Source organism: Xenopus laevis, chromosome 7S, assembly GCF_017654675.1.
Source record: "Xenopus laevis strain J_2021 chromosome 7S, Xenopus_laevis_v10.1, whole genome shotgun sequence".
NCBI lineage: Eukaryota > Metazoa > Chordata > Amphibia > Anura > Pipidae > Xenopus > Xenopus laevis.
This window is the reverse complement of record NC_054384.1, coordinates 692,448-717,357: the sequence shown is the minus strand read 5'-3', so window position 1 is coordinate 717,357 and position 24,910 is coordinate 692,448. Positions and strand designations below refer to the sequence as shown.

At 44.7% G+C, this 24,910-nt stretch overlaps 1 protein-coding gene across 1 annotated transcript in view; it reads left to right on the top strand.

The window, feature by feature from the left end:
* Positions 1-24,910, top strand: part of sorcs3.S (sortilin-related VPS10 domain containing receptor 3 S homeolog) — a 131,650-nt gene that overhangs the window by 85,365 nt on the left and 21,375 nt on the right. Inside the window, exons 8-18 of the mRNA XM_041570756.1 lie at positions 3,145-3,234; positions 3,394-3,573; positions 6,987-7,133; positions 7,700-7,802; positions 9,416-9,492; positions 9,623-9,714; positions 13,497-13,604; positions 19,226-19,343; positions 21,089-21,219; positions 21,675-21,788; positions 23,837-24,008. Of these exons, the coding sequence (XP_041426690.1) occupies positions 3,145-3,234; positions 3,394-3,573; positions 6,987-7,133; positions 7,700-7,802; positions 9,416-9,492; positions 9,623-9,714; positions 13,497-13,604; positions 19,226-19,343; positions 21,089-21,219; positions 21,675-21,788; positions 23,837-24,008 (1,332 nt within the window). The remainder of the gene's footprint in view (positions 1-3,144; positions 3,235-3,393; positions 3,574-6,986; positions 7,134-7,699; positions 7,803-9,415; positions 9,493-9,622; positions 9,715-13,496; positions 13,605-19,225; positions 19,344-21,088; positions 21,220-21,674; positions 21,789-23,836; positions 24,009-24,910) is intronic.

Genomic DNA, 24,910 nt, shown 5'->3' with positions numbered 1-24,910 from the left:
AAGCAACTTTCTCATTCCTGACTCCTGCTACAACTTCCCAATATCCATTCATTCCTCATTCTCACTGGGTTTATAGTTCTGTGTAACTGTCATTGTGTCTGTCCCTTTCTCTGCACTGCTGCCTCTGACTCCTGATACAACTTCCCAATATCCATTCATTCCTCATTCTCACTGGGTTTATAGTTCTGTGTAACTGTCATTGTGTCTGTCCCTTTCTCTTCTCTGCACTGCTGCCTCTGACTCCTGATACAACTTCCCAATATCCATTCAATCCTCATTCTCACTGGGTTTATAGTTCTGTGTAACTGTCATTGTGTCTGTCCCTTTCTCTGCACTGCTGCTTCTGACTCCTGATACAACTTCCCAATATCCATTCATTTCTCATTCTCACTGGGTTTATAGTTCTGTGTAACTGTCATTGTGTCTGTCCCTTTCTCTTCTCTGCACTGCTGCCTCTGACTCCTGATACAACTTGCCATTAATATGGACAGAAGGGTTACTGCGTGTCCCCATTTACCCTGCAGTAGGGGATAATTACTTTGATAGAGTACAGCAGTGATCAGGGCCGGATTTACATAATGGTCGCCCCTAGGCCCACTGCCGTTCGTCGCCCCTGTCGCCTTCCCTTTATTCGTGCAAATTTTCAGCAATGGGGATTGGTGCATGGGAAGGTTAAAAATGAGTTTAAAAATCCAGCACATTCCAGTGTTTTTGGACCAATGTGGGTGTGTTTGGGCAGCATGCCGCCCCCTTAAAATCCTGCCGCCCTAGGCCCGGGCCTAGGTGGCCTTTCCACAAATCCGGGCCTGGCAGTGATTTCCAAACTGTGGCTCACGAGTAACTTGTTGCTCCCCAACCCCTTGGATGTTGCTCCCAGTGGCCTCAGAGCAGGGGCTTATTTTTAAATTCCAGGCTTGGAGACAAGTTTTGGTGCGTAAAAACCAGTTGTACGGCCCTTATTTGGCACCCAAGGGACTTTTTCATGCTTGTATTGCTCCCCTATTCTTTTTACAATTAAATGTGAAAACCCCTGGAGTAGAGGAAAGGGTCCCTTCTCAGTTCTATGAGAGTTTTCGTTTTATTTGCAGTTAGGAGTAACAATGGAAGAAGGAAAGATACAGTATCAGTGGATTTAGGGAAATGAGTCAGTTGAATATCTCTGCTGCTCAGGTCCGTCTTTAAATGGAGCATTTGGTTCTGCCCACTAGTCTCCTCTCTTACCCCTTAGTCTCCTCTCTTACCCCATAGTCTCCTCTCTTACCCCATAGTCTCCTCTCTTACTCCTTAGTCTCCTCTCTTACCCCATAGTCTCCTCTTACCCCTTAGTCTCCTCTCTTATTTTCAGAATTTAATTTCCACCTGTTGGTTCAGTACAGAGTGGACCCTGTGATTTAACTGCAAATAGAATATCAGCATCACGTTGCCCCCCGGGGACCTCATATACCTTTGTGTTATTAGTTTGGGGTGCCACTTTGCTACCCCTGGAAGTACCTTCAACATAACACTTAGATTTGTACAGTGAGCGTGATATTTGTTTTGGGGCTAAACTGTAATGAATCAGCTATTTCTCATGTTCTTTTATTCACATTAACCATCCTGTTTATTAAACAGCCCATTCCCCTCCCCCACAGCATCATCAGGCACCAGGAAATACACTCCCCCCGTGCAAAGGAAGTAGAGACAGTCACACAAGTACCAGGAAATACACTCCCCCGTGTAAAGGAAGTAGAGACAGTCACACGAGTACCAGGAAATACACTCCCCCGTGCAAAGGAAGTAGAGACAGTCACACTAGTACCAGGAAATACACTCCCCCGTGTAAAGGAAGTAGAGACAGTCACATGAGTACCAGGAAATACACTCCCCCGTGTAAAGGAAGTAGAGACAGTCACACGAGTACCAGGAAATACACTCCCCCATGCAAAGGAAGTAGAGACAGTCACACGAGTACCAGGAAATACACTCCCCCGTGCAAAGGAAGTAGAGACAGTCACACAAGTACCAGGAAATACACTCCCCCGTGTAAAGGAAGTAGAGACAGTCACACGAGTACCAGGAAATACACTCCCCCGTGCAAAGGAAGTAGAGACAGTCACACTAGTACCAGGAAATACACTCCCCCGTGTAAAGGAAGTAGAGACAGTCACATGAGTACCAGGAAATACACTCCCCCGTGCAAAGGAAGTAGAGACAGTCACACGAGTACCAGGAAATACACTCCCCCGTGCAAAGGAAGTAGAGACAGTCACACTAGTACCAGGAAATACACTCCCCCGTGTAAAGGAAGTAGAGACAGTCACATGAGTACCAGGAAATACACTCCCCCGTGTAAAGGAAGTAGAGACAGTCACACGAGTACCAGGAAATACACTCCCCCATGCAAAGGAAGTAGAGACAGTCACACGAGTACCAGGAAATACACTCCCCCGTGCAAAGGAAGTAGAGACAGTTACACAAGTACCAGGAAATACACTCCCCCGTGTAAAGGAAGTAGAGACAGTCACACGAGTACCAGGAAATACACTCCCCCGTGCAAAGGAAGTAGAGACAGTCACACTAGTACCAGGAAATACACTCCCCCGTGTAAAGGAAGTAGAGACAGTCACATGAGTACCAGGAAATACACTCCCCCGTGTAAAGGAAGTAGAGACAGTCACACGAGTACCAGGAAATACACTCCCCCGTGTAAAGGAAGTAGAGACAGTCACACGAGTACCAGGAAATACACTCCCCCGTGCAAAGGAAGTAGAGACAGTCACACGAGTATCAGGAAATACACTCCCCCATGCAGGTTATTTTCTTTTTTATATTGTATTGGAAGAGATTTCTGGGCATATGAAAACTGGAATTTCCAATAATTTCGTTTCATTTATTCTAAGTAAACAAGTAGGGTGGTTAATATAATTAAAAAATGAAGAATTTAAACCAGTTCCTGTTTCCAAATACAGCTAATCAGATCAATACTTACTTAATCTGCAGACTAAAAAATTCTGCTTGCTGATTGGTTGACATGGATTACTATGCCTGTAACATATTTGAGTTTTTCCGCATTATACATTTATAGTTCAGCTCTGATTATTCTTTTCAGGAATTCCGGTCGGTCACATAAATGTGTATCTCAACTGCTGTGTCCTGTGCTTTCAGGTGACCTCTGGTGGAAGAGCAAATTACTACGTGTCATACAAACGAGAGGCCTTCGCTCAGATTAAATTGCCAAAATACTCCCTACCCAAGGTACTAATTAGCCTGTGCTACATTAAGGCTCAATCATCATCATCTAATTCATGTTTCATCAACTGTTTGTGCAGCAGTGCAGTAATGTGCCCCCTGTCTGAAGGGAGGTTTCACCCTTTACCTGTCTAATGACCCCCAACACCCATTTCTCTCCTGCAGGATATGCACATTATCAGCACTGACCAGAAGCAGGTATTTGCTGCCGTCCAGGAGTGGAACCAGAACGAAACCTACAACTTGTACATCTCCGATACCCGCGGCGTCTTCTTCACTCTCGCTCTGGAGAACGTCAGGAGCAGCCGAGGGATCGAGGGGAACATCGTCATCGATTTGTATGAGGTATCAGCAAAGTCATAGGAACCTCCATAACCAAATCAATTTTGCATAATCACTCATGTATTATAAGGAATACCCCCTACTGTAAATGATAAGGATATTAGAAGTCACTGAGGGGTTGTTCTGTGACCATATAAAGGCACAAGGCTGCAGGCTGAGTTATACAGGGAACTCTGAGTATCACTCATGTATTATAAGGGATAATGTACCCCCTACTGTAAATGATAAGGATATTAGAAGTCACTGAGGGTTGTTCTGTGACCATATAAAGGCACAAGGCTGCAGGCTGAGTTATACAGGGAACTCTGAGTATCACTCATGTATTATAAGGGATAATGTACCCCTACTGTAAATGATAAGGATATTAGAAGTCACTGAGGGGTTGTTCTGTGACCATATAAAGGCACAAGGCTGCAGGCTGAGTTATACAGGGAACTCTGAGTATCACTCATGTATTATAAGGATAATGTACCCCTACTGTAAATGATAAGGATATTAGAAGTCACTGAGGGGTTGTTCTGTGACCATATAAAGGCACAAGGCTGCAGGCTGAGTTATACAGGGAACTCTGAGTATCACTCAAGTATTATACGGAATACCCCCTACTGTATATGATAAGGATATTAGAAGTCACTGAGGGGTTGTTCTGTGACCATATAAAGGCACAAGGCTGCAGGCTGAGTTATACAGGGAACTCTGAGTATCACTCATGTATTATAAGGGTAATGTACCCCCTACTGTAAATGATAAGGATATTAGAAGTCACTGAGGGGTTGTTCTGTGACCATATAAAGGCACAAGGCTGCAGGCTGAGTTATACAGGGAACTCTGAGTATCACTCATGTATTATAAGGGATAATGTACCCCTACTGTAAATGATAAGGATATTAGAAGTCACTGAGGGTTGTTCTGTGACCATATAAAGGCACAAGGCTGCAGGCTGAGTTATACAAGGAACTCTGAGTATCACTCAATGTATTATAAGGGATACTGTACCCCCTACTGTAAATGATAAGGATATTAGAAGTCACTGAGGGGTTGTTCTGTGACCATATAAAGGCACAAGGCTGCAGGCTGAGTTATACAGGGAACCTCTGAGTATCACTCATGTATTATAAGGGATAATGTACCCCCTACTGTAAATGATAAGGATATTAGAAGTCACTGGGGGGTTGTTCTGTGACCATATAAAGGCACAAGGCTGCAGGCTGAGTTATACAGGAACTCTGAGTATCACTCATGTATTATAAGGGAGAATGTACCCCCTACTGTAAATGATAAGGATATTTAGAAGTCACTGAGGGTTGTTCTGTGACCATATAAAGACACAAGACTGCAGGCTGAGTTATACAGGGAACTCTGAGTATCACTCATGTATTATAAGGGATAATGTACCCCCTACTGTAAATGATAAGGATATTAGAAGTCACTGGGGGGTTGTTCTGTGACCATATAAAGGCACAAGGCTGCAGGCTGAGTTATACAGGGAACTCTGAGTATCACTCATGTATTATAAGGGATAATGTACCCCCTACTGTAAATGATAAGGATATTAGAAGTCACTGAGGGGTTGTTCTGTGACCATATAAAGACACAAGACTGCAGGCTGAGTTATACAGGGAACTCTGAGTATCACTCATGTATTATAAGGGATAATGTACCCCCTACTGTAAATGATAAGGATATTAGAAGTCACTGAGGGGTTGTTCTGTGACCATATAAAGACACAAGGCTACAGGCTGAGTTATACAGGGAACTCTGAGTATCACTCATGTATTATAAGGGATAATGTACCCCCTACTGTAAATGATAAGGATATTAGAAGTCACTGAGGGGTTGTTCTGTGACCATATAAAGGCACAAGGCTGCAGGCTGAGTTATACAGGGAACTCTGAGTATCACTCATGTATTATAAGGGATAATGTACCCCCTACTGTAAATGATAAGGATATTAGAAGTCACTGAGGGGTTGTTCTGTGACCATATAAAGACACAAGACTGCAGGCTGAGTTATACAGGGAACTCTGAGTATCACTCATGTATTATAAGGGATAATGTACCCCCTACTGTAAATGATAAGGATATTAGAAGTCACTGAGGGGTTGTTCTGTGACCATATAAAGGCACAAGGCTGCAGACTGAGTTATACAGGGAACTCTGAGTATCACTCATGTATTATAAGCAGGGCAGCCATCAGGGGGGGGACAGGGGGGAGAGTTGTAGGGGGCCCCGAGGGTAAGGGGGGCCCTGGCCATGCCACACTTACTTAATTAGCCGGGCCCCCCATCTTTCTGAGAGCTGCTGACTTCAGGAAGGCATAGACGTTTAAGGGGCCTTTGCCACCAATTTTCTTATAATGTGGGGGGGGGCCTGGCCACCAATTTTCTTTTCTCATGTGGGATCCTAGCCACCAATAATTTTTAATGGGGGGGCCCTGGCCATAAATGTTTTTTTTTTATCTGACCACCAATATCTTTTTATTTTTTATTAACATGTGGGAACCCTAGCCTCCAATATTTTTTTTTGTTTTTTTACTGTGTGGTGGGGGGCGGACCTGTGGGGTGGGGAGGGCGGACCTGTAGGTGGGGCTTGCGGTGGGCGCAGCCCAGGGGGCAAGTGTTGTCGTATGGGGCCCTGTGATTTCTGATGGCGGTCCTGATTATAAGGGATAATGTACCCCCTTCTGTAAATGATAAGGATATTAGAAGTCACTGAGGGGTTGTTCTGTGACCATATAAAGGCACAAGGCTGCAGGCTGAGTTATACAGGGAACTCTGAGTATCACTCATGTATTATAAGGGATAATGTACCCCTACTGTAAATGATAAGGATATTAGAAGTCACTGAGGGGTTGTTCTGTGACCATATAAAGGCACAAGGCTGCAGGCTGAGTTATACAGGGAACTCTGAGTATCACTCATGTATTATAAGGGATAATGTACCCCCTACTGTAAATGATAAGGATATTAGAAGTCACTGAGGGGTTGTTCTGTGACCATATAAAGGCACAAGGCTGCAGGCTGAGTTATACAGGGAACTCTGAGTATCACTCATGGTTTATAAGGGATAATGTACCCCCTACTGTAAATGATAAGGATATTAGAAGTCACTGAGGGGTTGTTCTGTGACTATATAAAGGCACAAGGCTGCAGGCTGAGTTATACAGGGAACTCTGAGTATCACTCATGTATTATAAGGGATAATGTACCCCCTACTGTAAATGATAAGGATATTAGAAGTCAATGCTGGTTCTTGTGACCATATAAAGCAGTGCTCCTGCCCCCAGTGGACTTATAACATTATAATGTGCAGGAGAACAAAAGGAAATTCAATAGATGTGAGTTCATTTATTTTCTGGTCTGACCTAATGGATTTCTTGCTGAGCCCCAATGTCCCTCTGTGCTCGTTACTCCCAGGTATCCGGGATAAAGGGATTATTTCTGGCGAATAAGAAGGTGGATGAACAGATAAAGACGTTTATTACTTACAACAAAGGTCGGGACTGGCGCCTGTTACAAGCCCCGGACACGGATCTGAGAGGGAACCCCATCACCTGCCTGCTGGTCAGTGCCCCCCAACTCTCAGCTCTTTAAAATGGGGGAAGGAGGGTAGAAATAAACAACATAGTTGAGGTTAATATATGATTCTTACATTATACATTTATATGTGATACATTATTGAATGTTCTGGTATCATTGAGACTGGGAGCTGCCACACTGCAGACGTCAATGAAATATCATTGGTTCCCTCTTATACCCCAGTTTCTAAATTATTAGACCGACAAATAATCACAGAGCATCACATCTCTCAGACTCAGATGTGTCATTGGTTTAATCCGCAGGGAAATCAGTTCCACCCCATTAATGGTTAATGCTGTACAGACTGACTGGGGATCTTGGGAACTGTACAGAGAATCAATGGCAATAACTGTTTGTGCTGCTTGAGGGAAATTCCCCAAACCACAAGCCCCCCATTATATTAGGATTAGGCAGAGAATTCTCCCATAATGCACTGTTGATATAATATAGGTATATATGATGCTGCAGGCAGTTAGGAATTAGCCAATCATAAGAAACTCTGTATCATTTTCATGTTCCTGTTGGTTTTACATTTCTCTCTCCATTTGCAGCCGTTCTGCTCCCTACATTTCAACCTGCAGATGTCTGAGAACCCCTATAACTCTGGGAGCATCTCCAGCAAGGTGACTGCCCCCTGGCTCATTGTTGCATCAGGTGATTCCCCTACAGCCCCTACTTTCTGTACCCCCGTGTGGTATCGAGGGCTGGAGTTCTATGTACTTGCCCCACATTCCAAAGCTTGTTTTACCCTGAAGCTTGTATAGGGGGTTGTATTGCACGGCACGCACGTATTTACTTCCCTTCATGTATTCTTGTGCCATGAGAGGCCGTGATTATTAGAGACGGGAGATGAGAGGCCATGATTGGTGGAGGAGGAAAGAGGAGAAGCCATGATTGATGGAGTAGGGAAGAGGAAAGGCCATGATTGGGGGAGGAAGAAAGAGGAGAGACCATGATTGGGGGAGGAGGAAGAAGGAGAGGCCATGATTGATGCAGTAGGGAAGAGGAAAGGCCATGATTGGGGGAGGAGGAGAGTGCATGATTGGTGGTAGACGAAACAGGAAAGGCCATGATTGGTGGAGGAGGAAAGAGGAGAGGCTGTGATTGGGGGAGGAGGAGAGAGGAAAGGCTATGACTGATGGAGTAGTGAAGAGGAAAGGCCATGATTGGTACAGGAGGAGGGAAGACGAAAGACCATGATTGGGTGAGGAGGAGAGAGGAGAGTCCATGATTGGTGGGAGATGAAACAGGAGAGGTCATGATTGGTGGAGGAGGGGAGAGGAAAGGTCATGATTGGCAGACGAGGAGAGAGGAGAGGCCATTATTGGTGGATGAGGAGAGCTTCAAAAGATTCACTGGCACTCAAAGGCTAATGCAAGCAGGGATGAACCCTTGTTTGTTTATTTGCAGTTGTTAAACATTTCAGGGTTGTACCCCTTTGTTGTCAAAGGAGTACAACCCCTGAAAAATTGCACAACTGCAAATAAACAAACATGATTTGTGGAGGAGAGAGGAAAGGCCATGATTGGAGGAGGAGGAAAGGGGAGAGGCAATGATTGGTGGATGAGGAGAGAGGAGAAGCCATGATTTGTGGAGGAGGAGAGAGGACAGGCCATGATTGGGGGAGGAGGAAAGAGGAGAGGCAATGATTGGCGAATGAGGAGAGGCCGTGATTTTTGGAGGAGGAGAGAGGAAAGGCCATGATTGGGGAGGAGGAAAGAGGAAAAGCAATGATTGGTGGAGGAGGAGAGAGGAGAGGCCATAATCTGTAGAGGAGAAGAGAGGCCATGATTGGTGGAGGTGGGCGAGTAGTGATTTACTTCTTGTCACTTTATAACTGTATAATTAGTAAATAAGCCACAAACCCCCTGTAAGATATAAAATGTATTGTCTGGCTCATTATTTTCCTCAGTCACATGAAACAGTTAAATCATTTCCATGTGAAATAAGTATTTCTGTGTTTGCTGATTCTCCCCCCCGCCCAACAAATCTTCCCAGAGCAGCGACTGTGTCAGACAAGAAGTAGTTTGGTCCAGAGATATTTGTTGTTGTAGAGGGACAGTTACATTGGGGGGTCAGTGGAACTCACACTTCTCTTAGTAACATATAAATCTGTCTTTGTGCTTATACAGAGCGGCTGATGTTACACTGAACAGTCCCTCGCCCATAGAGCTGACTATCACTTTTCTTTCCCTCATTACCAGATATAAAGGGGGGGGCAGAAATGTCGGTTATAAATATTGTGACTTTATTTGTATTTATTTTAGGGAACATTGGCTCTGAGTTGTCACCCACCGACACCAACATGTTCATCTCCTCTGATGGCGGCAACACCTGGAAACATGTATGTCACTGACGTGCGGGAAATGGGCTCCCTCCCCCCGCTATAATCTCTTCCTAGAGAGTTTAGGGATAGAAAAGTTGTGTTTGGGGCTGTGACTTGATTACATTTTGCCGTTATGTGTCCCTGACAGATCTTTGAGGAGGAATATAACATCTGGTATTTAGACTGGGGGGGTGCCCTGGTGGCCATGAAACACACAACTCTGCCGATTCGTCATTTGTGGTAAGAAGCCGTTTAGTTTGCGCTGTTGTATTCTAATTCTACAGTTATAGACAAGGATAGCAAAGTCATAACAGAAATGACTGGGGTTGGGGGCCTTAGGAATCCCTCACACTATCTAGTAGAAGTAATTCTAAAACAACTGGACTTGCTGAGTACCGTATATACTTGAGTATAAGCCGCCCGAGTATAGACGAGGTACCTAATTTTACCTCCAAAAACTGGGAAAGCTTATTGACTCAAGTAAAAGCCTAGGGTGAGAAATGCAGCAGCTTCTGGTAAGTTTCAATTAAAAAATTGAGGGTTTCTGCTTCCATTGGAGGTGCCAATCCGTCTTGTTTTTGGATGCTGGCGACCATTCTTGGACGCTGGCGAGTATTCTTGGAGACTATTCTTGGACGCTGGCGACTATTCTTAGGCGCCGGTGACCATTTTTGCGATTGACCCGAGTATAAGCCAAGGTAGAGTTTTTCATCATATTTTGGGGGCTGAAAAACTCGGCTTATACTCGAGTATATACGGTAATCATTGAAGACTCATCCAAGCAGCTTCTTCAGTACAACTGACTGGTGTGGGAAGTTCTCGGCATATAAACTCTTCCACTAATCCAATCACAATGGCACATTGTAACTCTTCAGAGAGGTGACAACTGAAACTCACAGAGGTGTGATTGCTTTGTAGTTCTTGTGATAGGATTACCTGTGTTAGGATTACCAAGGTATCATGCAGGTGTTACTTGTGAGAGTTGCATGAATGGAAGTGTGAAGTGTTCTGAATCCGCCGGGGTACAGATGTTAGAACACATTGTATGTAGCAGACAGATGGTGTCGAAGGCCCCCGCCTCTGTTCAGGGATGGTTTCTCCACCTTGACATGAATCGCCTCTTTCACGCCTTGTTTAAACCATCGTCTTCTTTATCCAAGATATGGACATTGCTATCTTCAAAGGATTGTCCCTTGTCTTTCAGGGTAAAGGCACAGATTCGGGAAGATTAGTTGCCCAGACGACAAATCACTTCTTAATCGAGGCGACAATCTCCCCCATCTGCCTTCCCCTACCTTCCGCTGGCTATAATGAGAAATCTCCAGAGGATGGCACTCGCTGCGCTTCGTTTTCCGAAGTTTCCTCGTGAGGCAACTGAGCGACTAATCTCCCCAAATCTGACCGTGTGCCATTGCCCTTAGGTGTAGAAAGACTTTCAGAACACTTCTCGCATCCATTCATGGAACTCTTACACGTAACACCTGTGTCTAGGATTTTCATTATAACTTGGGAATCCTATCACAATAACCCCACAGAATCTACACCTCTGTGAGTTTCAGATGTCACCTCTCTGAAGAGTTACAATGTGCCGTTGTGATTGGATTAGTGGAAGAATTTGCGGACTTCCCACACCAGTCAGTTGTACTGAAGAAGCTGCTCGGATGAGAAGTGAAACGTCTTCATTGATTACTCAGCAAGTCCAGTTGTTTTAGAATTACTTCTACTAGATATACCATGACCTGGATGAATGAAAATCGTCATTGTTATCACACTTACCCTATAAATTCATCCATTATCCCACTTATGCTCAGTTATCAATCTCTCTTACCTGTGCTCTTCTTATTGACTGATCCTCAGGGCTGGAACTAAGGGTAGGCAGAGTAGGCATGTGCCTAGGGCATAAAGCTAGGGGGGCGCCAGGCACGTATCTTAACTGCTGTCTATCCCTAGTCCAGTCCCCTCTCTCCTTGCCAAGTCACGCTTCTGTTCGTGCGTTAAAGCGTGCAAACATCAATTTGCGCAAGCACACTAGCATTGATTAGCAAATGCGCACTCCCAGTCGGCCCCCATACCAACCAGGTTGCCTAGAGAGCCTGGTGGGTCTGCTCATCCTCCTCATGTGACCGACACCTCCCAATCTTTCTGGCTCCCCTGTTTCTCTTGATGTCACCTCCTTTTTCCCCCCACTTTCTATAGTTGTTCCTCCTCCTAATACCATCCCTGTACCTCCCAATCTGTATGGAAACTCCTATGTTTTCTTAGTCAGTTTCCCCATCAATCCCATTCCATCTGCTTGTTGTCCCCTTCTAACCCATTTACTGTAGCTCTGCCTTCTTGTTGTTCCCAAGCCATCTATCCCCTACTATATAACTTCATCTTTGTGCCCCCCTCATCCCTCCCATTCTCTTAATGTCTCCTCCCCTTCCATCCCATAATATATGGCTCCTAATTCTGAACACCTCCCTTCTTGGACAAAAATCCTTTTCCTCCAGGAACTTTAATGCTATTCTCATCGGTTTCCTCTTCTCGCCTTCAGACTTGCACCTTTTCCTATTCACCCCTCATAATTATCCTCTGTATTATATCACCCAGTCAATAACTGCCTAAACCCACCCCCTTCTAATATTGCAAGGGAGTTACCATAGTAATAATGTACATCTATGAGTACAGTGGGACAGCCACAAAGGGAAAACCTTACTCCTTGATATAAGAAGACAAAGGAAGGTGCAACAATGCAATGTGATTGGCAGACCTAGAAGAGAGAGGCCCCTTGTGGTCAGGAAAACAAAACCACTGGAGGGTTCATGGGAAAACTCTGATAAGATCTGAACCAATCCCAGATCCTTTATCAGTAGCAGCCAATCAGCAGTCAGTCTCCATTGGGGTAGTGCAGCCAGAATAGCAAAGGGCTGATTGTTGAATGGGAGTTAAAGGCCCAGGAAGGGCAAGAAGGAGAAGCACAAGATGTTGGATAATGTTGTTTATCTTTCATTATCTGTAACCTCCACTGGGCACTGACACATTGTTACAAGGCAAATGAAACCGTCTGATAAGTTTTCTGTATATTCTCCCCTGGGCCGGAACCTTATTCCTTTATTAAGAGTCGGAGAGAGAAGAAATGTAGAGCAGTAGAGGAACTGCTTAGAGGTTGACTTGTTTCACCAATATTTATTTAAACTGTATATGAATTAGGGCCTCACTGGTCCCTATACCTCCTGGGCCCCCCTGCAGTTGTAGGGTGTGCTTCCTCCATAGTTACACCCCTAGTTGGGCCCTCCCAGAGGTACTGAGTTCTTACCCCTCTGTCTGACCAGACGCCTGTGCTTAAAAATATTCTCATTTAAGTAAATGAACCCAGACTTCACTATCTGCCAGATCTTGGCACCTGACACACCACCCACTGTCACCTGAACCCCACTCTTTCAGTTCTACAGGTGCATCATTTCTACCCAATCCCCAAGGCCCCTGTCTGGATCCCCACTTTTTATATTGTGGACCCGTGACCTGCTTTGTGCCCCTCTTGTCCCTGTGGATTGATTTTCCCTTGTTGTCTTGGGGAGAATCACCCCTAAATGACACTTTCGTTTTCCATTTCCCTAATTTTCCATTTCTCATTGTCATTTGGGGGCTCAGTGAAATATTCGATACTTTTCTTTCTTTAGAATGAAGGAGTCAATAGAGCAAAAAGCCCCCGTTCCTCCCCCCAGTGTTATTTAGGAATCAATAAGCTTTTATAGGTCTCAGTGACATTGATCTGAAAGCGAAGAGAACAGCAAGTACCAAACAACCTCATTCATCGGCTTCTTGTGGCCCAAACCCCTCGAGTCCACTGCAGCCTAATTCCTATATCTATTTATATACAGCCTTGCGCCCCAACACCCCATTCTTTCTCTCTACACACACAAATAGGGATTGGCAGCATCATATAAACCAAACATTATGGGATTTTTTGTTTATTATTGTTGCACATGGTCACTGGTGTTTATTATTCATAACTGAACGGAACTTTCGTGATTTCCCAGGTTGAGTTTCGATGAAGGGCGTTCATGGACTAAATACGCTTTTACTTCAGTGCCTCTGTTTGTGGATGGGGCACTTGTGGAACCAGGTCTGGACAATCACATCATGACGTGAGTACCCCCCAAAAATGTGTCATTTAAGCCCACACCCTCTGTATTAATATTAAGTATTAATATTTAATGCCCTGGTGCTAATAAATACCTCTACATTGGGCTCAGTGAAATCTCAGCCCCATTTATTTAGTTCCCAATGTGACAGAGTTTCTAGTGGCAGTTGCACAGACTGGGGAGGGGAATAAATAGGAATAAATGGGATCCCTGTGAAGTGTCATCAGTCGGAACTCACTGCTCGGCTCTAATTTATAATAATTATTAGGTGAGAAGCTTGCGGGTCGCAGACAGGGGTCGGTTCTGTGTCACATTCACGGCACATGTAGGAAACGCATTATCTTGCCGTGGCCTCGGGGAAGGTGAAACTGCGCTAAGGAGATCTCATTACTGATATTGCCCAAAATAACCTTTTCCCAGTGCAGGTCCCTCCACCGGGGCCCCATCCCACTTGTCCAATCACAACATCCAATTCCCAACATTGTAACCTCTGCTCACTCAGGGGAGGAAAAGCTGCTTCACGAGACCCAGATAGAGTTGCCTCCTTTTCTGGAAAAAAATACCTCCTATATACTTATCTTTTTTTCCCTTTTAATAACATTGGGATCAGCCACCATTTTTACTGGCCAGGCCTGTAAAATACCGGCCAGGTGGCAAACCCTAGGCCCAGAGGGGCCAAACACCAGTTCTGTCTGATGTTTAAGGGTTAGCAACAGCAATTCTACCCCCTCCATAAGGAACTTTCCCTTTTTGAACCATCTCTTAAATCATATTTTGGGTTTTTCTTTTGCAGCCTTGAGTCCACATTGGGCAAATGCTGGTCACAAAGAGGCTGGAGTGGCCCGTGTTGCACAGCAATGTCCCAAACAGAGCAGATCTCTACCCTAATTCTCCAGACTGGGCCAATAATGGGGTTATATTGGGGTGAAATGATCACCAGACTGGTTCATTCACAATAAGTGCAGATTTGGAAACAAATTATTACCCATAATACCGTGTTTTGCGCAGCAGCCCACTTGTGTGTCCAGAAATGACCCCTTAGGTCTCCCGCTGAGACTCTCCTTTGTGGGACCCCACTGGTCACAGCAATCAGTCCCATATTCTCTGTCTGACTGAACCCCCCAACTGGCACACAACCGGCTCTGTATCCCCCCTCCTTCTTGAATATTATATAAACAAGTGGCACAAAAAGTTCCCAAATTCAGCTTTTTTATGGGCTCCCCTTTTCCATTATTCAGTTTCCAGCTGAAATTCGCAAGAAGTCCATAAAAGCCGAGATTTCAATGTCGCGTCTCATCTCGCTGTCGCTCTGCAGTCTCCTTTATATTCCCCTCAACTGCCGCCTCGTTGGAGAATCCATTGTTCCACGGTCTCAGCAGGAGAAGCCGTTGGGCCAGAGGTCACAGGATTTTAGCAAATTAATTGGCACTGGGCACACGGGCACCGGTTAGTGGCAGAGACTCACGCCGAGACCTTCTTAGCCACAATCTGCATATTCACAGCAATGTGACCTTCATGCCAATATTATTCATTTTACATCAAATCTGCCTCAAATTCTGAGTATAATAAAGTTATTTCCTGGTATCCATGGCAACCTCCTCTATAGGAGAACACAGCATCTCATTTTATGGCAGCATATTTTGCAGATATATATTCCCTGGGTCTGGCCAATAGTCTCATTGTCAGACTGAGCCAACCGGATACCTGGTAAATACCCAGTCCCGACATTATGGGCCCCATTGACCTAGACCTGCCTACCACTGAAAACTAATGTTCCTCCTCCCTGACCAGCATTAACGTGGGGGCCCTGAGGGTTAGGTGGCAGTCTTAAAATAAAATGTGGGAGCAGTTTCCCTTTAGTTAAGCGGTTCATTACAGCTATGCTGGTCGGGGGGGCTTTAACCTTATTAATCCATCAGGCAGTGGGAGGAGCCATGTAGCAGTGGGTTTGGCTTCATTAATCTGAGCCTTTAATCATTTAATCAGGAATTAGGAGAGGAGATCTGGGCAGAGACGCTTCCCCTTTAACTGGAGAGGTTCCTCGCGAGCATCTGGAGAGACAAGCTTTTAATTACCATTAATATTGAAGGATTGCCTATAAATTATGCACGCGGGGCAGCTGGTCAGCATGTACATTATGTGAGACATATTGTGCGCCTGAAAAATTAATGAAAATTTTAATTCTAGCAGAATTGCCGGTGACCTTTTTCCAAACGGCTTCATCATAAATCTGTGCAGATGTCACTTCCCCTCCATGTTGTTATTAATTAGCCGCCGCCACCACGTAATGAGGCCACAGCAACGAGAAGTCGCCACTTATCTAAAGCGGGTGGTGGGCTGGTTTCCTTCTGCGTCCGGACAGGAATTTTATCTGGAACGTCGGTGTGTTTGGCCAAGAGCCATGGCAGGAGATGCGAGGGAGGGTCTGGCACGGTTGCTACTCGCAGTCTGCGAAAATAATGAATGTTTTATGGCAACGGAATCGGCCGAATCTGCTCAGGTCCAGCGCCAGGTGGTTCCATCAAAATATTCCTCATTGGTCGGACATTTCTATCGGGGGATGTTTGTGTTTATATTTTATTTCATTGTGCACCTTTGCACCCCTTGTTCTTCTGTCTGGGGGTCTTTGTTAAAGATGCAATGTACTGCCCATCCCCCGACCCCCCAATCTGACTTGGATCCGCTTACTAGTCATGGACTGGCTGACTCAAAAGCCGTAGTGACCCCTGGGTTGGCCAGTGGTTGTGCAGGTTTGGGCTGAAATTCTGGTGATCACTGCAAGTTGTGGGTGTGAGTGGGGAAATAGACTCCTCCACTGATCCTGAAGATTCTGTGTAACATGTTTTTGGACTATACAACCAGCTAATAAACCAGAGCATGGGTAACACTGGACTCTAACACTTAAGGCAGGGCCTTCACAAAGTGGAAGAACTGAAGGTGAGGTGCAGTGCAGCTACAACTCCCACAGGCTACTGTGCTTTAACCAATAAAGAAATGGGCACCAGGAGGTTCTTGCAGTCAAACAGAAGAAACTTTTATTTGTCAGAGACAAATGATCCGCAGGTTTTGTACTTACAAGCCACAGAGGCACAGCAGATAATCACAACATGGCTACAACGTGTCCCTCAGAGACAAGAAACTGAGGTGATAGTGTAACACCTGGATAGATACACCCTCAGGATCTCAGCACCCTCACCTGGATCCTCACATGTCACTAGCCCTAATTCCCTATTAGTCTGTGTCCCTATACTACAGTCTTGCCTGAGGGGAGAGCTACAGTACCTCCTTGTATCCCTCCTAGTTACTACTTAGTTACTCCTATTACAGGTAGTATCCTATCTCTAGCTGGCCTCATTCACGGGGTCCCTGCTCCCCAACTTTACTCTCTAGAGGTTCAGGTCCCTCTAGGGCACATGGCTTTACTGGGCCTTGTTGTACCCAGACTCCCTGGAACATCCAGCTGGATCAGCAACTAAACCAAAGTGTGACAGGAAGTGGTCACAGCACCTCTTGGCCAATAAATGAGATATATGGGCATCTATCCAGAACCTAAGGGAACCAGGAAGTATAGGCAATTAAAGCCATAGGGGCATTCGTACCCTATGGGTCGTTACAAAAGCAAAGGTGTGCACAGAAGTAGAGGACAGAGCGAGATGATGTGGGAGGGAGGTATTATGGTGACCTGGTCTCACATCCATCACTGTATAGAGGATGAGCAGCCGGGAGCGGCATCATCATGTCAGCGTTGGTTTTGGGCAAACATTCCTGAGCTCCCACTCCTCAGATGATTTAATTGGGATGCAGCTTCTGTATCACTGTCCCTATTTGTAATGCTAATGGGGCATCTATTTTAATTTCGGAGAAATGTTTGACTAATTATCCCCACAGAGCAGGAATCTTAATGAGTCGCTTTTATTCACCCAACAAACTGCGCGTCTGGGCCTGTCACTGCTACGAGAGGCAGGTGACGCACAGCAATGAGCGAGGACCCAGATAGATCCCATCAGGCAGGGCGTCATACGGTGACGAGTCTTGAAGTCCAAAAGTGATTTGCAGTCACAGCATTATACACAGGCACCTGTCAAATCACAGAGGGAAGGGAGCTAAAGGGAAAGTTAACCATTAAAGCAACTTCCATTTCCAAATGGGCATTAACAAAGCCACATCTTGTCCTACTGTCACCATTTTGCCCTACTGTCTCCATCTTGCCCTATTGTCTACATCTTGTCCTACTGTCTCCATCTTGCCCTATTGTCTACATCTTGTCCTACTGTCTCCATCTTGTCCTACTGTCACCTTTTTGCCCTACTATCTCCATCTTGCCCTATTGTCTCCGTCTTGTCCTACTGTCTCCATCTTGTCCTAATGTCTCCATCTTGCACTACTGTTTCCATCTTGTCCTACTGGCTCCATCTTGCCCTACTGTCTCCATCTTGTCCTACTGTCTCCATCATGCTCTTAGTAGTATCTCACAGTATGTTAAAGGCAACACTGCATCTGGATATAATAATAACAGTAATACAATGAATTAATTTAATCAAGGATGAAGTTTGCCTTGGATAGAATGTTATGCCATAGACCCAGGGTCACCATCAGAAATCATGAGGCCCATGTATGACAACATTTTCTGGGTTCCCCATTCCCACTAACCTACCGTAGAAATGAGCACTAAAACACTTTTGGCCAAAGGATTATTAAGCCTACCACCATGTTATGTGGCACATCTAGTGACCAGGAGATTCCTATAAGATTTAAAAAAAAAAAAAACATTGGTGGCAGGGCCCCTACCTCAGTAAGTGTATTGATGGCAGAGCCTCTATCGAAAGGTGAAGATATTGCTGGCCAGTTATAAAAATATAGACGTTCAATGTAATTTACCTTTAAAGTTCAATGGGCGGTCTTCTTCCTCCACATCCAGTGGCATCTTCATACTCCTCAGATAGCTTCTCCATTCTTCTCTGGTGGCTTCTTTGTCCTTCTCTGATGCCTGTGGCTTCTTCATCCTACTACAGTGGCTTTGTTGTCCATCTCTGGTTGCTTCTTTATTATCCGGTGGCCTATTTGTCCTTTAACAGCTTCTCCATTCTTCTCCGATGCCATCTTCATCCTTCTTCAGCAGCTTCTTCATTCTTCTCCAGGCTCTTCTTTGGTCTCTGGGGCTTCATTGTCTTTCTGTGGCTTCTCTGTTCTTCTCCGTGGCTTCTTTATCCAGCAGCAGTAGCAACAGATTATTCATTCTCCAATTGTATTAGATGCTGGCCACCAAAGGTGAAGTGCAGCACAGCCTTGTAATTAAAACTCCGCTGGGCCTTGTACAACTGTCCCCCCTATGCCCCCATGATGGCGACCCGCATAGACCAATAGCTTGTGTCATTGTAAGACTGCAGTTAGATTTCATTTCTCAAATACACAAAAATATCTTATTTTCCCTTTGGACAGAGGCAAATGTAAAAAAAACACAGATGGCATAGAAGTTTGTATGAATTTTTTTTTTAAAGTCGTACTTCCCCTTTTCACTAGACTCGCCTGCTGGATAAAGTCATGTGGTCATTGCGGTCAGTGTTCAATTTCAGGGGGGAGGCCTATAGGGAAATGACACCCCATTTCTTTCTGTCACCGCACAGAGTATTTGGCCATTTCAGCCTTCGCTCCGAGTGGCAGTTGGTGAAAGTCGACTACAAAACTTTATTTGGAAGAAAGTGCAACGAGAACGACTTTGAGAACTGGCATTTACACAATCAGGTACTTGATTGGGGGGAGGGGATAATGACATTGATCAGAAAGTTTCTTTAATCCACGCCCTACTCTTTGCAACAGACCAATCAGAATTTGGCTTTCATTATGGGAACTTCACTAGACGGTTAAATCCTGGGAGCTGATTGGTGGTTATAGATTGCTGCACCAGTGACACATTGTACCTCTATTAACTGCACGAGGGCTGGTAGGCAGTTCAGTGAGACACAGGGGTTGGAATATGAAAGTTGTGCATGGTCTGTAGGGGGTCCCTGCCATAGGGATCAGCACTGTTGGCCAATGCTTTGGGATGCACCAAATATACCTGAGGGGGAGGGGAATTAATCCAGCTGTTTGGTCTCAATTTGGACATTAACTAATGTGTCAGATTAGTGTCCCAGACTTCCAGAATTTTTCGGGGTCCCTTCCGTTAAGTCCAGTTTGGATCTTAATGTGGTCATGTAGCTTCCATTGATAATAAGGGCACTTATTGTTTCTCCCTTAGCCCACCCAGCCCCCTCTCATTTTGACAGTGACCCCCCGTGCTTTATGGCAGAGTCTGTGGCCACATTCATTTCAATAAATGAGTGGAAAACCGCCTCTCAGCATTCTGGGTGATTTACGGAAGCAATTGAGACCCATTTTATCTCGGATCTATTTGGGGCTGGTGAGGAGGTGATGTCAGTGGCCAACCTTGCCAAAGGCACAAATAGCGCCGATTCTTCACTCCAGCCCTGAATCCTTGTATTGACTTGATCAGACTCATTAGCTTATCTGCTGGCCTTTCAGATGCTAAATCTCTGTGTCTAAGCACTTTGTTGTTGGCCCCATGGCTCCCAGACCATTAAATACACTTATTACATTAGAAGGAACAAAGACAAGGGAAGTTACTTAGGAAATGACCGAGACCTCATCAGGGAATCGCTGTGACCCAACAACACACACAGAGCCAAAAGGTAGAGGCAAAGCATTCTGGGAAATTTCTGTATCAAGTCGGAATAAGAAAACAATGCAGCAGATTCTGTTATATTGTTTCAAGAAGCAGCGAAGAGAGAGGGTTCTACAAGTTCTCATGAGATTATAGGGTAATTTACTCAGACGGGGGAAAGAAGTGTAACTCAGGGTGCAAGAGCCTATGTGCCACCCCAGATCCCCTCCCTTGATAATAGAGCACTGCATTTGTGGGTTTAGCTGTAGGTATCTGGACTCCAATTAAACTGTGGACTGAACAGGCATCAGAATCTGTATGGCAATTCTTCCTCTAGTATGAGAATTAATGGCCATTAACAATACTTTGGTGAGAAATGTTGCAGACATAACATGGCTTTACCAAACCCCAAAGCTCTCAACATCACCAACATCCATAAGTAAACTTGTGCCCTACCCAAACCTCAGTCAGAAGGGTCATTTGTGAGTCTGAACCCAACCACATGTTCAACTACAGCTCAATCCACTCAGCAGTAATAAAGTTCTCAGTCTCAGGGGTTTCAGCATTGCAGTTTGATTGACAGGGCTGCAGTGAGAGAAGAAGGGGTCCCGGATGAAGCCTGGGGTCCGGCCAGTAGAAAACCCTTCCCAATAAGAACAGAACAGATAACAGAGATGGGGGTCCAGTAGATACTATGTGTGCCCAGTTCTGATACTTGTATTTCCAAGTGCCCTGGCAGTGCAACCAACTGAGGTCTCCGCCGGGCACATTGCTGCTCATTCTACAGCTTGTACCTTTTCTTTCCCTTTTATTCCTGGCTCTGAAGAGAGACTTCTGTGTGATGGGAGAGAGAAAAACCTACCGGAAGCGGAGACCCGGATCCCAGTGTCTGCTGGAAAAAGACTACATGCGAACGATCACAGAACCGTGTCTGTGCTCCCACTGGGACTTTGAATGGTAAGAGACACGTCGTGACATGTAGAACTGATGGGAATAAAGTCAGAATAATGGGACTTACAGTTTAACACCATTAAATGTGCCACATTGGGCGATGCATGTCTTGTTGCCTCGTGTGCATCTAATTGTAGTACAGGAACATCCAATGGGCTGCAGTTGGACCATCCCTGGATCTGGGTTTAGGATTTAGTTTAAATAACAATTTCCCAATGTCTGTGTCTGGTTTATGGTCTCGGCATTGCTCAGTCTTACCTGCAGGCTAAATACAAGGGTAACCTCTGAGTTCTTGTGGAGTTCTGGTACCACTGACCTGGAATAGTTGTTTGCCACAGTGCCTGTGATAAATTGAACTGTGTGTTGGTGGAGGAGCTGCCATGTGCATTGACCTTGTCCGTCATGAGGGATCTGTAGAGTGTGGTGTCTCTGTCTCTTTCTATGACTTCTGTCTCTTCCAGTGATTATGGCTACGAGAGACATGGAAAGAACCAGTGCAGCCCGACATTCTGGTTCAACCCAACATCAGTCTCTGGGGACTGCAGCCAAGGACAGAGCTACTTAAAGAGCAGCGGGTAAGTGGGCACAGTGAGCTGCACATGTTCCTCTCATAGGATTCACCTCATTGTTAAGTTATTCCATTTCACCCACCAATCCCTGCCGCACAAACCAGATGGTGGCGCTGTTCTGTTGTAGTTCTTGGGCAGAAGTTGCCACTGGAACTGCAATTAATCATCTATAAACCTGTTGGTGGGAAAGTTGAATGAGAACCCTTGTATTTCTGTTCCGCTCATTCTGAGCCTCCTTGTGTCTGATACTGGCCCTGATGTCGTTGAGTCAAACTTCTTACACTCTAGATTCGTGCACTGCTTGTGACTGCCTAATAAAATAAGTAGCACACAAGGAATTCTGCGATTGCTGTTCATTAGACAGGGGTGAATCCATCAGAGCCGGGGCCAAAAGCAGGCACTGTCTGTTGGTTCCACATGGGTCTCATGGACTTTCTAAGTGTTTGATTTGGATCATTACTGAATATGAGTTGCAGAAAATTGTGCATCCGAATAACAGACATAATGTATAGAGGGGGAGCAGATAAAAGATAAAGGTGATGTTCATATATAAATAGGTACATAAATGAAAACCAACCAATGATCTTCCAACATCACTGTCTGCTTCCTGCCAAAAACTGAATTTGAAGGTAAACTTCGCCTTTAATAATTAGGGCCACACGATAATGAAGTGCTCAACCCCCTGTGTTCCGTCTCGTCAGACCAGGTGCTTAGTGGTCAATTACCCTCTCTGCCATGGGTTGAAATCATATATTCAGTCCATATGACCATAGCACACTGACAAACAGGTTTCTGTTGCGTTTCAAGTGTTTTATTGGCTCATTACATCATTTAATAATTAGGGCCATGATATAATGCAGTGGGACAAGAGATTCTGGAGGCTGGTCCTTGGTAAGAGTCAATCTCAGTCTCTGTCTTGTGCTGATGGTCTCGACCCATTAAGTCCCTTTTGCTCCTAATAAATATACTATGATATTAAACTCTATAGTTAGTATAGGTATGGGTATATATCATTTATGTGACAGTAGGGAGGGGTGTGTGTATGGGGCTGGGTTTTCATTTGGAGGGGTTGAACTTGATGGACTTTGTCTTTTTTCAACCCAATTTAACTATGTAACTATGTAACTATTCTGAGATATAGAGTGGTCACCAGACACTTGAGAATTCTCTTATATTCATTTATTTTTGGAAAAGGAGTGCAGTTGCCATGTCCTCACCTTCTAGAAACATTATAGTAAGTAGACAAATTTAGCCTCATTCTACATCCAGTTCACTGTTTCCCCTTACACCTTCTTCTAGTTCATCCTGCAGCCGCATCTCTAATCCTATAAACACATCAACTAATCTCTGGATTTACTTCTCCCATCACATCATTCTCTCCTTCTCCAGACACTTTTCTTCCTCTAAACCTACTTGCTCCCACAGACACAGGCTTCCAACCCCCATAGATACTATAGCCTACCTCTAACTTGGCTCATGCACACACTTCTCACCATCTCAGGACACCATCTTCTTCTCCAACCATTTCAGTTTTAGACATCTACTTATCTACTCCATTATTTCTCTCTCTCTCGCACCCATTTCTCTTCTCGCTTGTCCACCTCTCTTTTCATCCGTAACACACAGCTTTCTTCTCTGTTGCACCCACACCATTCCTTTCTTTTCCACTAACTTAGTTGCACTCTGTTTCCCCTGTGTTATAACACACTGGGTCTGTGCAGCTGAAGTTCTGTTTTGCTGTTGATGTGAACTCTATAAACTGTAGGATTGATGCAGATATTAATGCACCATCAGCTAATGGAACATTTGTAACTTTATTTAATGGCCATTAAGTGTAATTTGCTTCCAAATGGAGCAAATGCCCAATGTTCCTGTCCGAGACCCGGTTAATGGTACTCAGAGATAATGGAGAGGTTTAGGGTCGCTGTGTCTCTTCTTTGGTCAAGAATGAGTCAGGTGTGTGCAATGCTTCAGTTAATTTTGATAATGACTTTGTTTGTGTTTATGAGACGCAGAAGAGCTGACTCTAAATGGCCCATCTTTGTGTTCTGTAGGTATCGCCGGATTGTGTCCAATAACTGCACAGATGGCTTGCAGGACCAGTACTCAGCCAAACCCCAACAATGTTTGGGCAAAGCCCCCCAAGGTCTGCACCTTTCTACTGCTGATGGCAAACTGGGGGTTCAGCAAGGGCAAAATGTGACGTTCTTAGTGCATTTGGAAGAGGTAGGTCAATATTCTTTATCTAGAGGTTTATCAGTAATGAGCCTGGAATTATCCATTATTAGCCTCCTCTAAATCCCCTTTGTTGGTGATTGGTCACAAAAGACATGAGCAATTGATCTGCAGAATATTATGAAATTCAATCAACCAATATGGACTGAACACCAATCACCAGAGTAACAGACTCCCCCAACTGCAGCTAAGGAGAAGTTGTACCCACACAACCACCAAGAGACAAAATAGTGGGGGCCTTATCTTGACTCAGCTGAAAACCAGGGAGTCTTCATGTTCCATCCACTCCTACAATGACCAAGTGTGATCACACTTATTGTCCGAATATCAGAGAACATTTATTGGGCTGAGCACAACAAAGATTCACCTTTCCACCAACTGTCTGAATAAAGGGGAACATTTAATTTCCGTTAACTAAAGTCCAATCATGGTGGGTGTTGCCAAATGGTTTCAGTCCTATGGAACCACCAAAATACTAAAATATTCACCAAAGAGGTACAGTATGTGTGGTTGGCAAGGTTTCATGGCATCTGTATGTGCAGTTTCTCAACACAATAAAGGGGGGTTTCCTTGATTTTTTTTTTTTTTTACTTTTTTTGGTCTTTGGTTTTTCCATTGGCCAACAACCTTCCTATTCCTTGTCATAACATCAAAATACATTGACCTGAAGTCTATGGGAGGAGATAATAATAATAAAAAAAAGAGTCAATGATACTTTAGTACAAGACCGAAATGTCTGCACCAGAATTCAACCAATGTTCCTGGGCCAGTGCACTAGAGCTAAAAGCTAAGAAACACTGGGGGAGGGGTCTAGTTCCCCTTTAATTATTATAAATATTCTGGTAGCAAAGGTTCTGCAGGTAAATGAACTCAAGGTTTGTTACTTCACATTC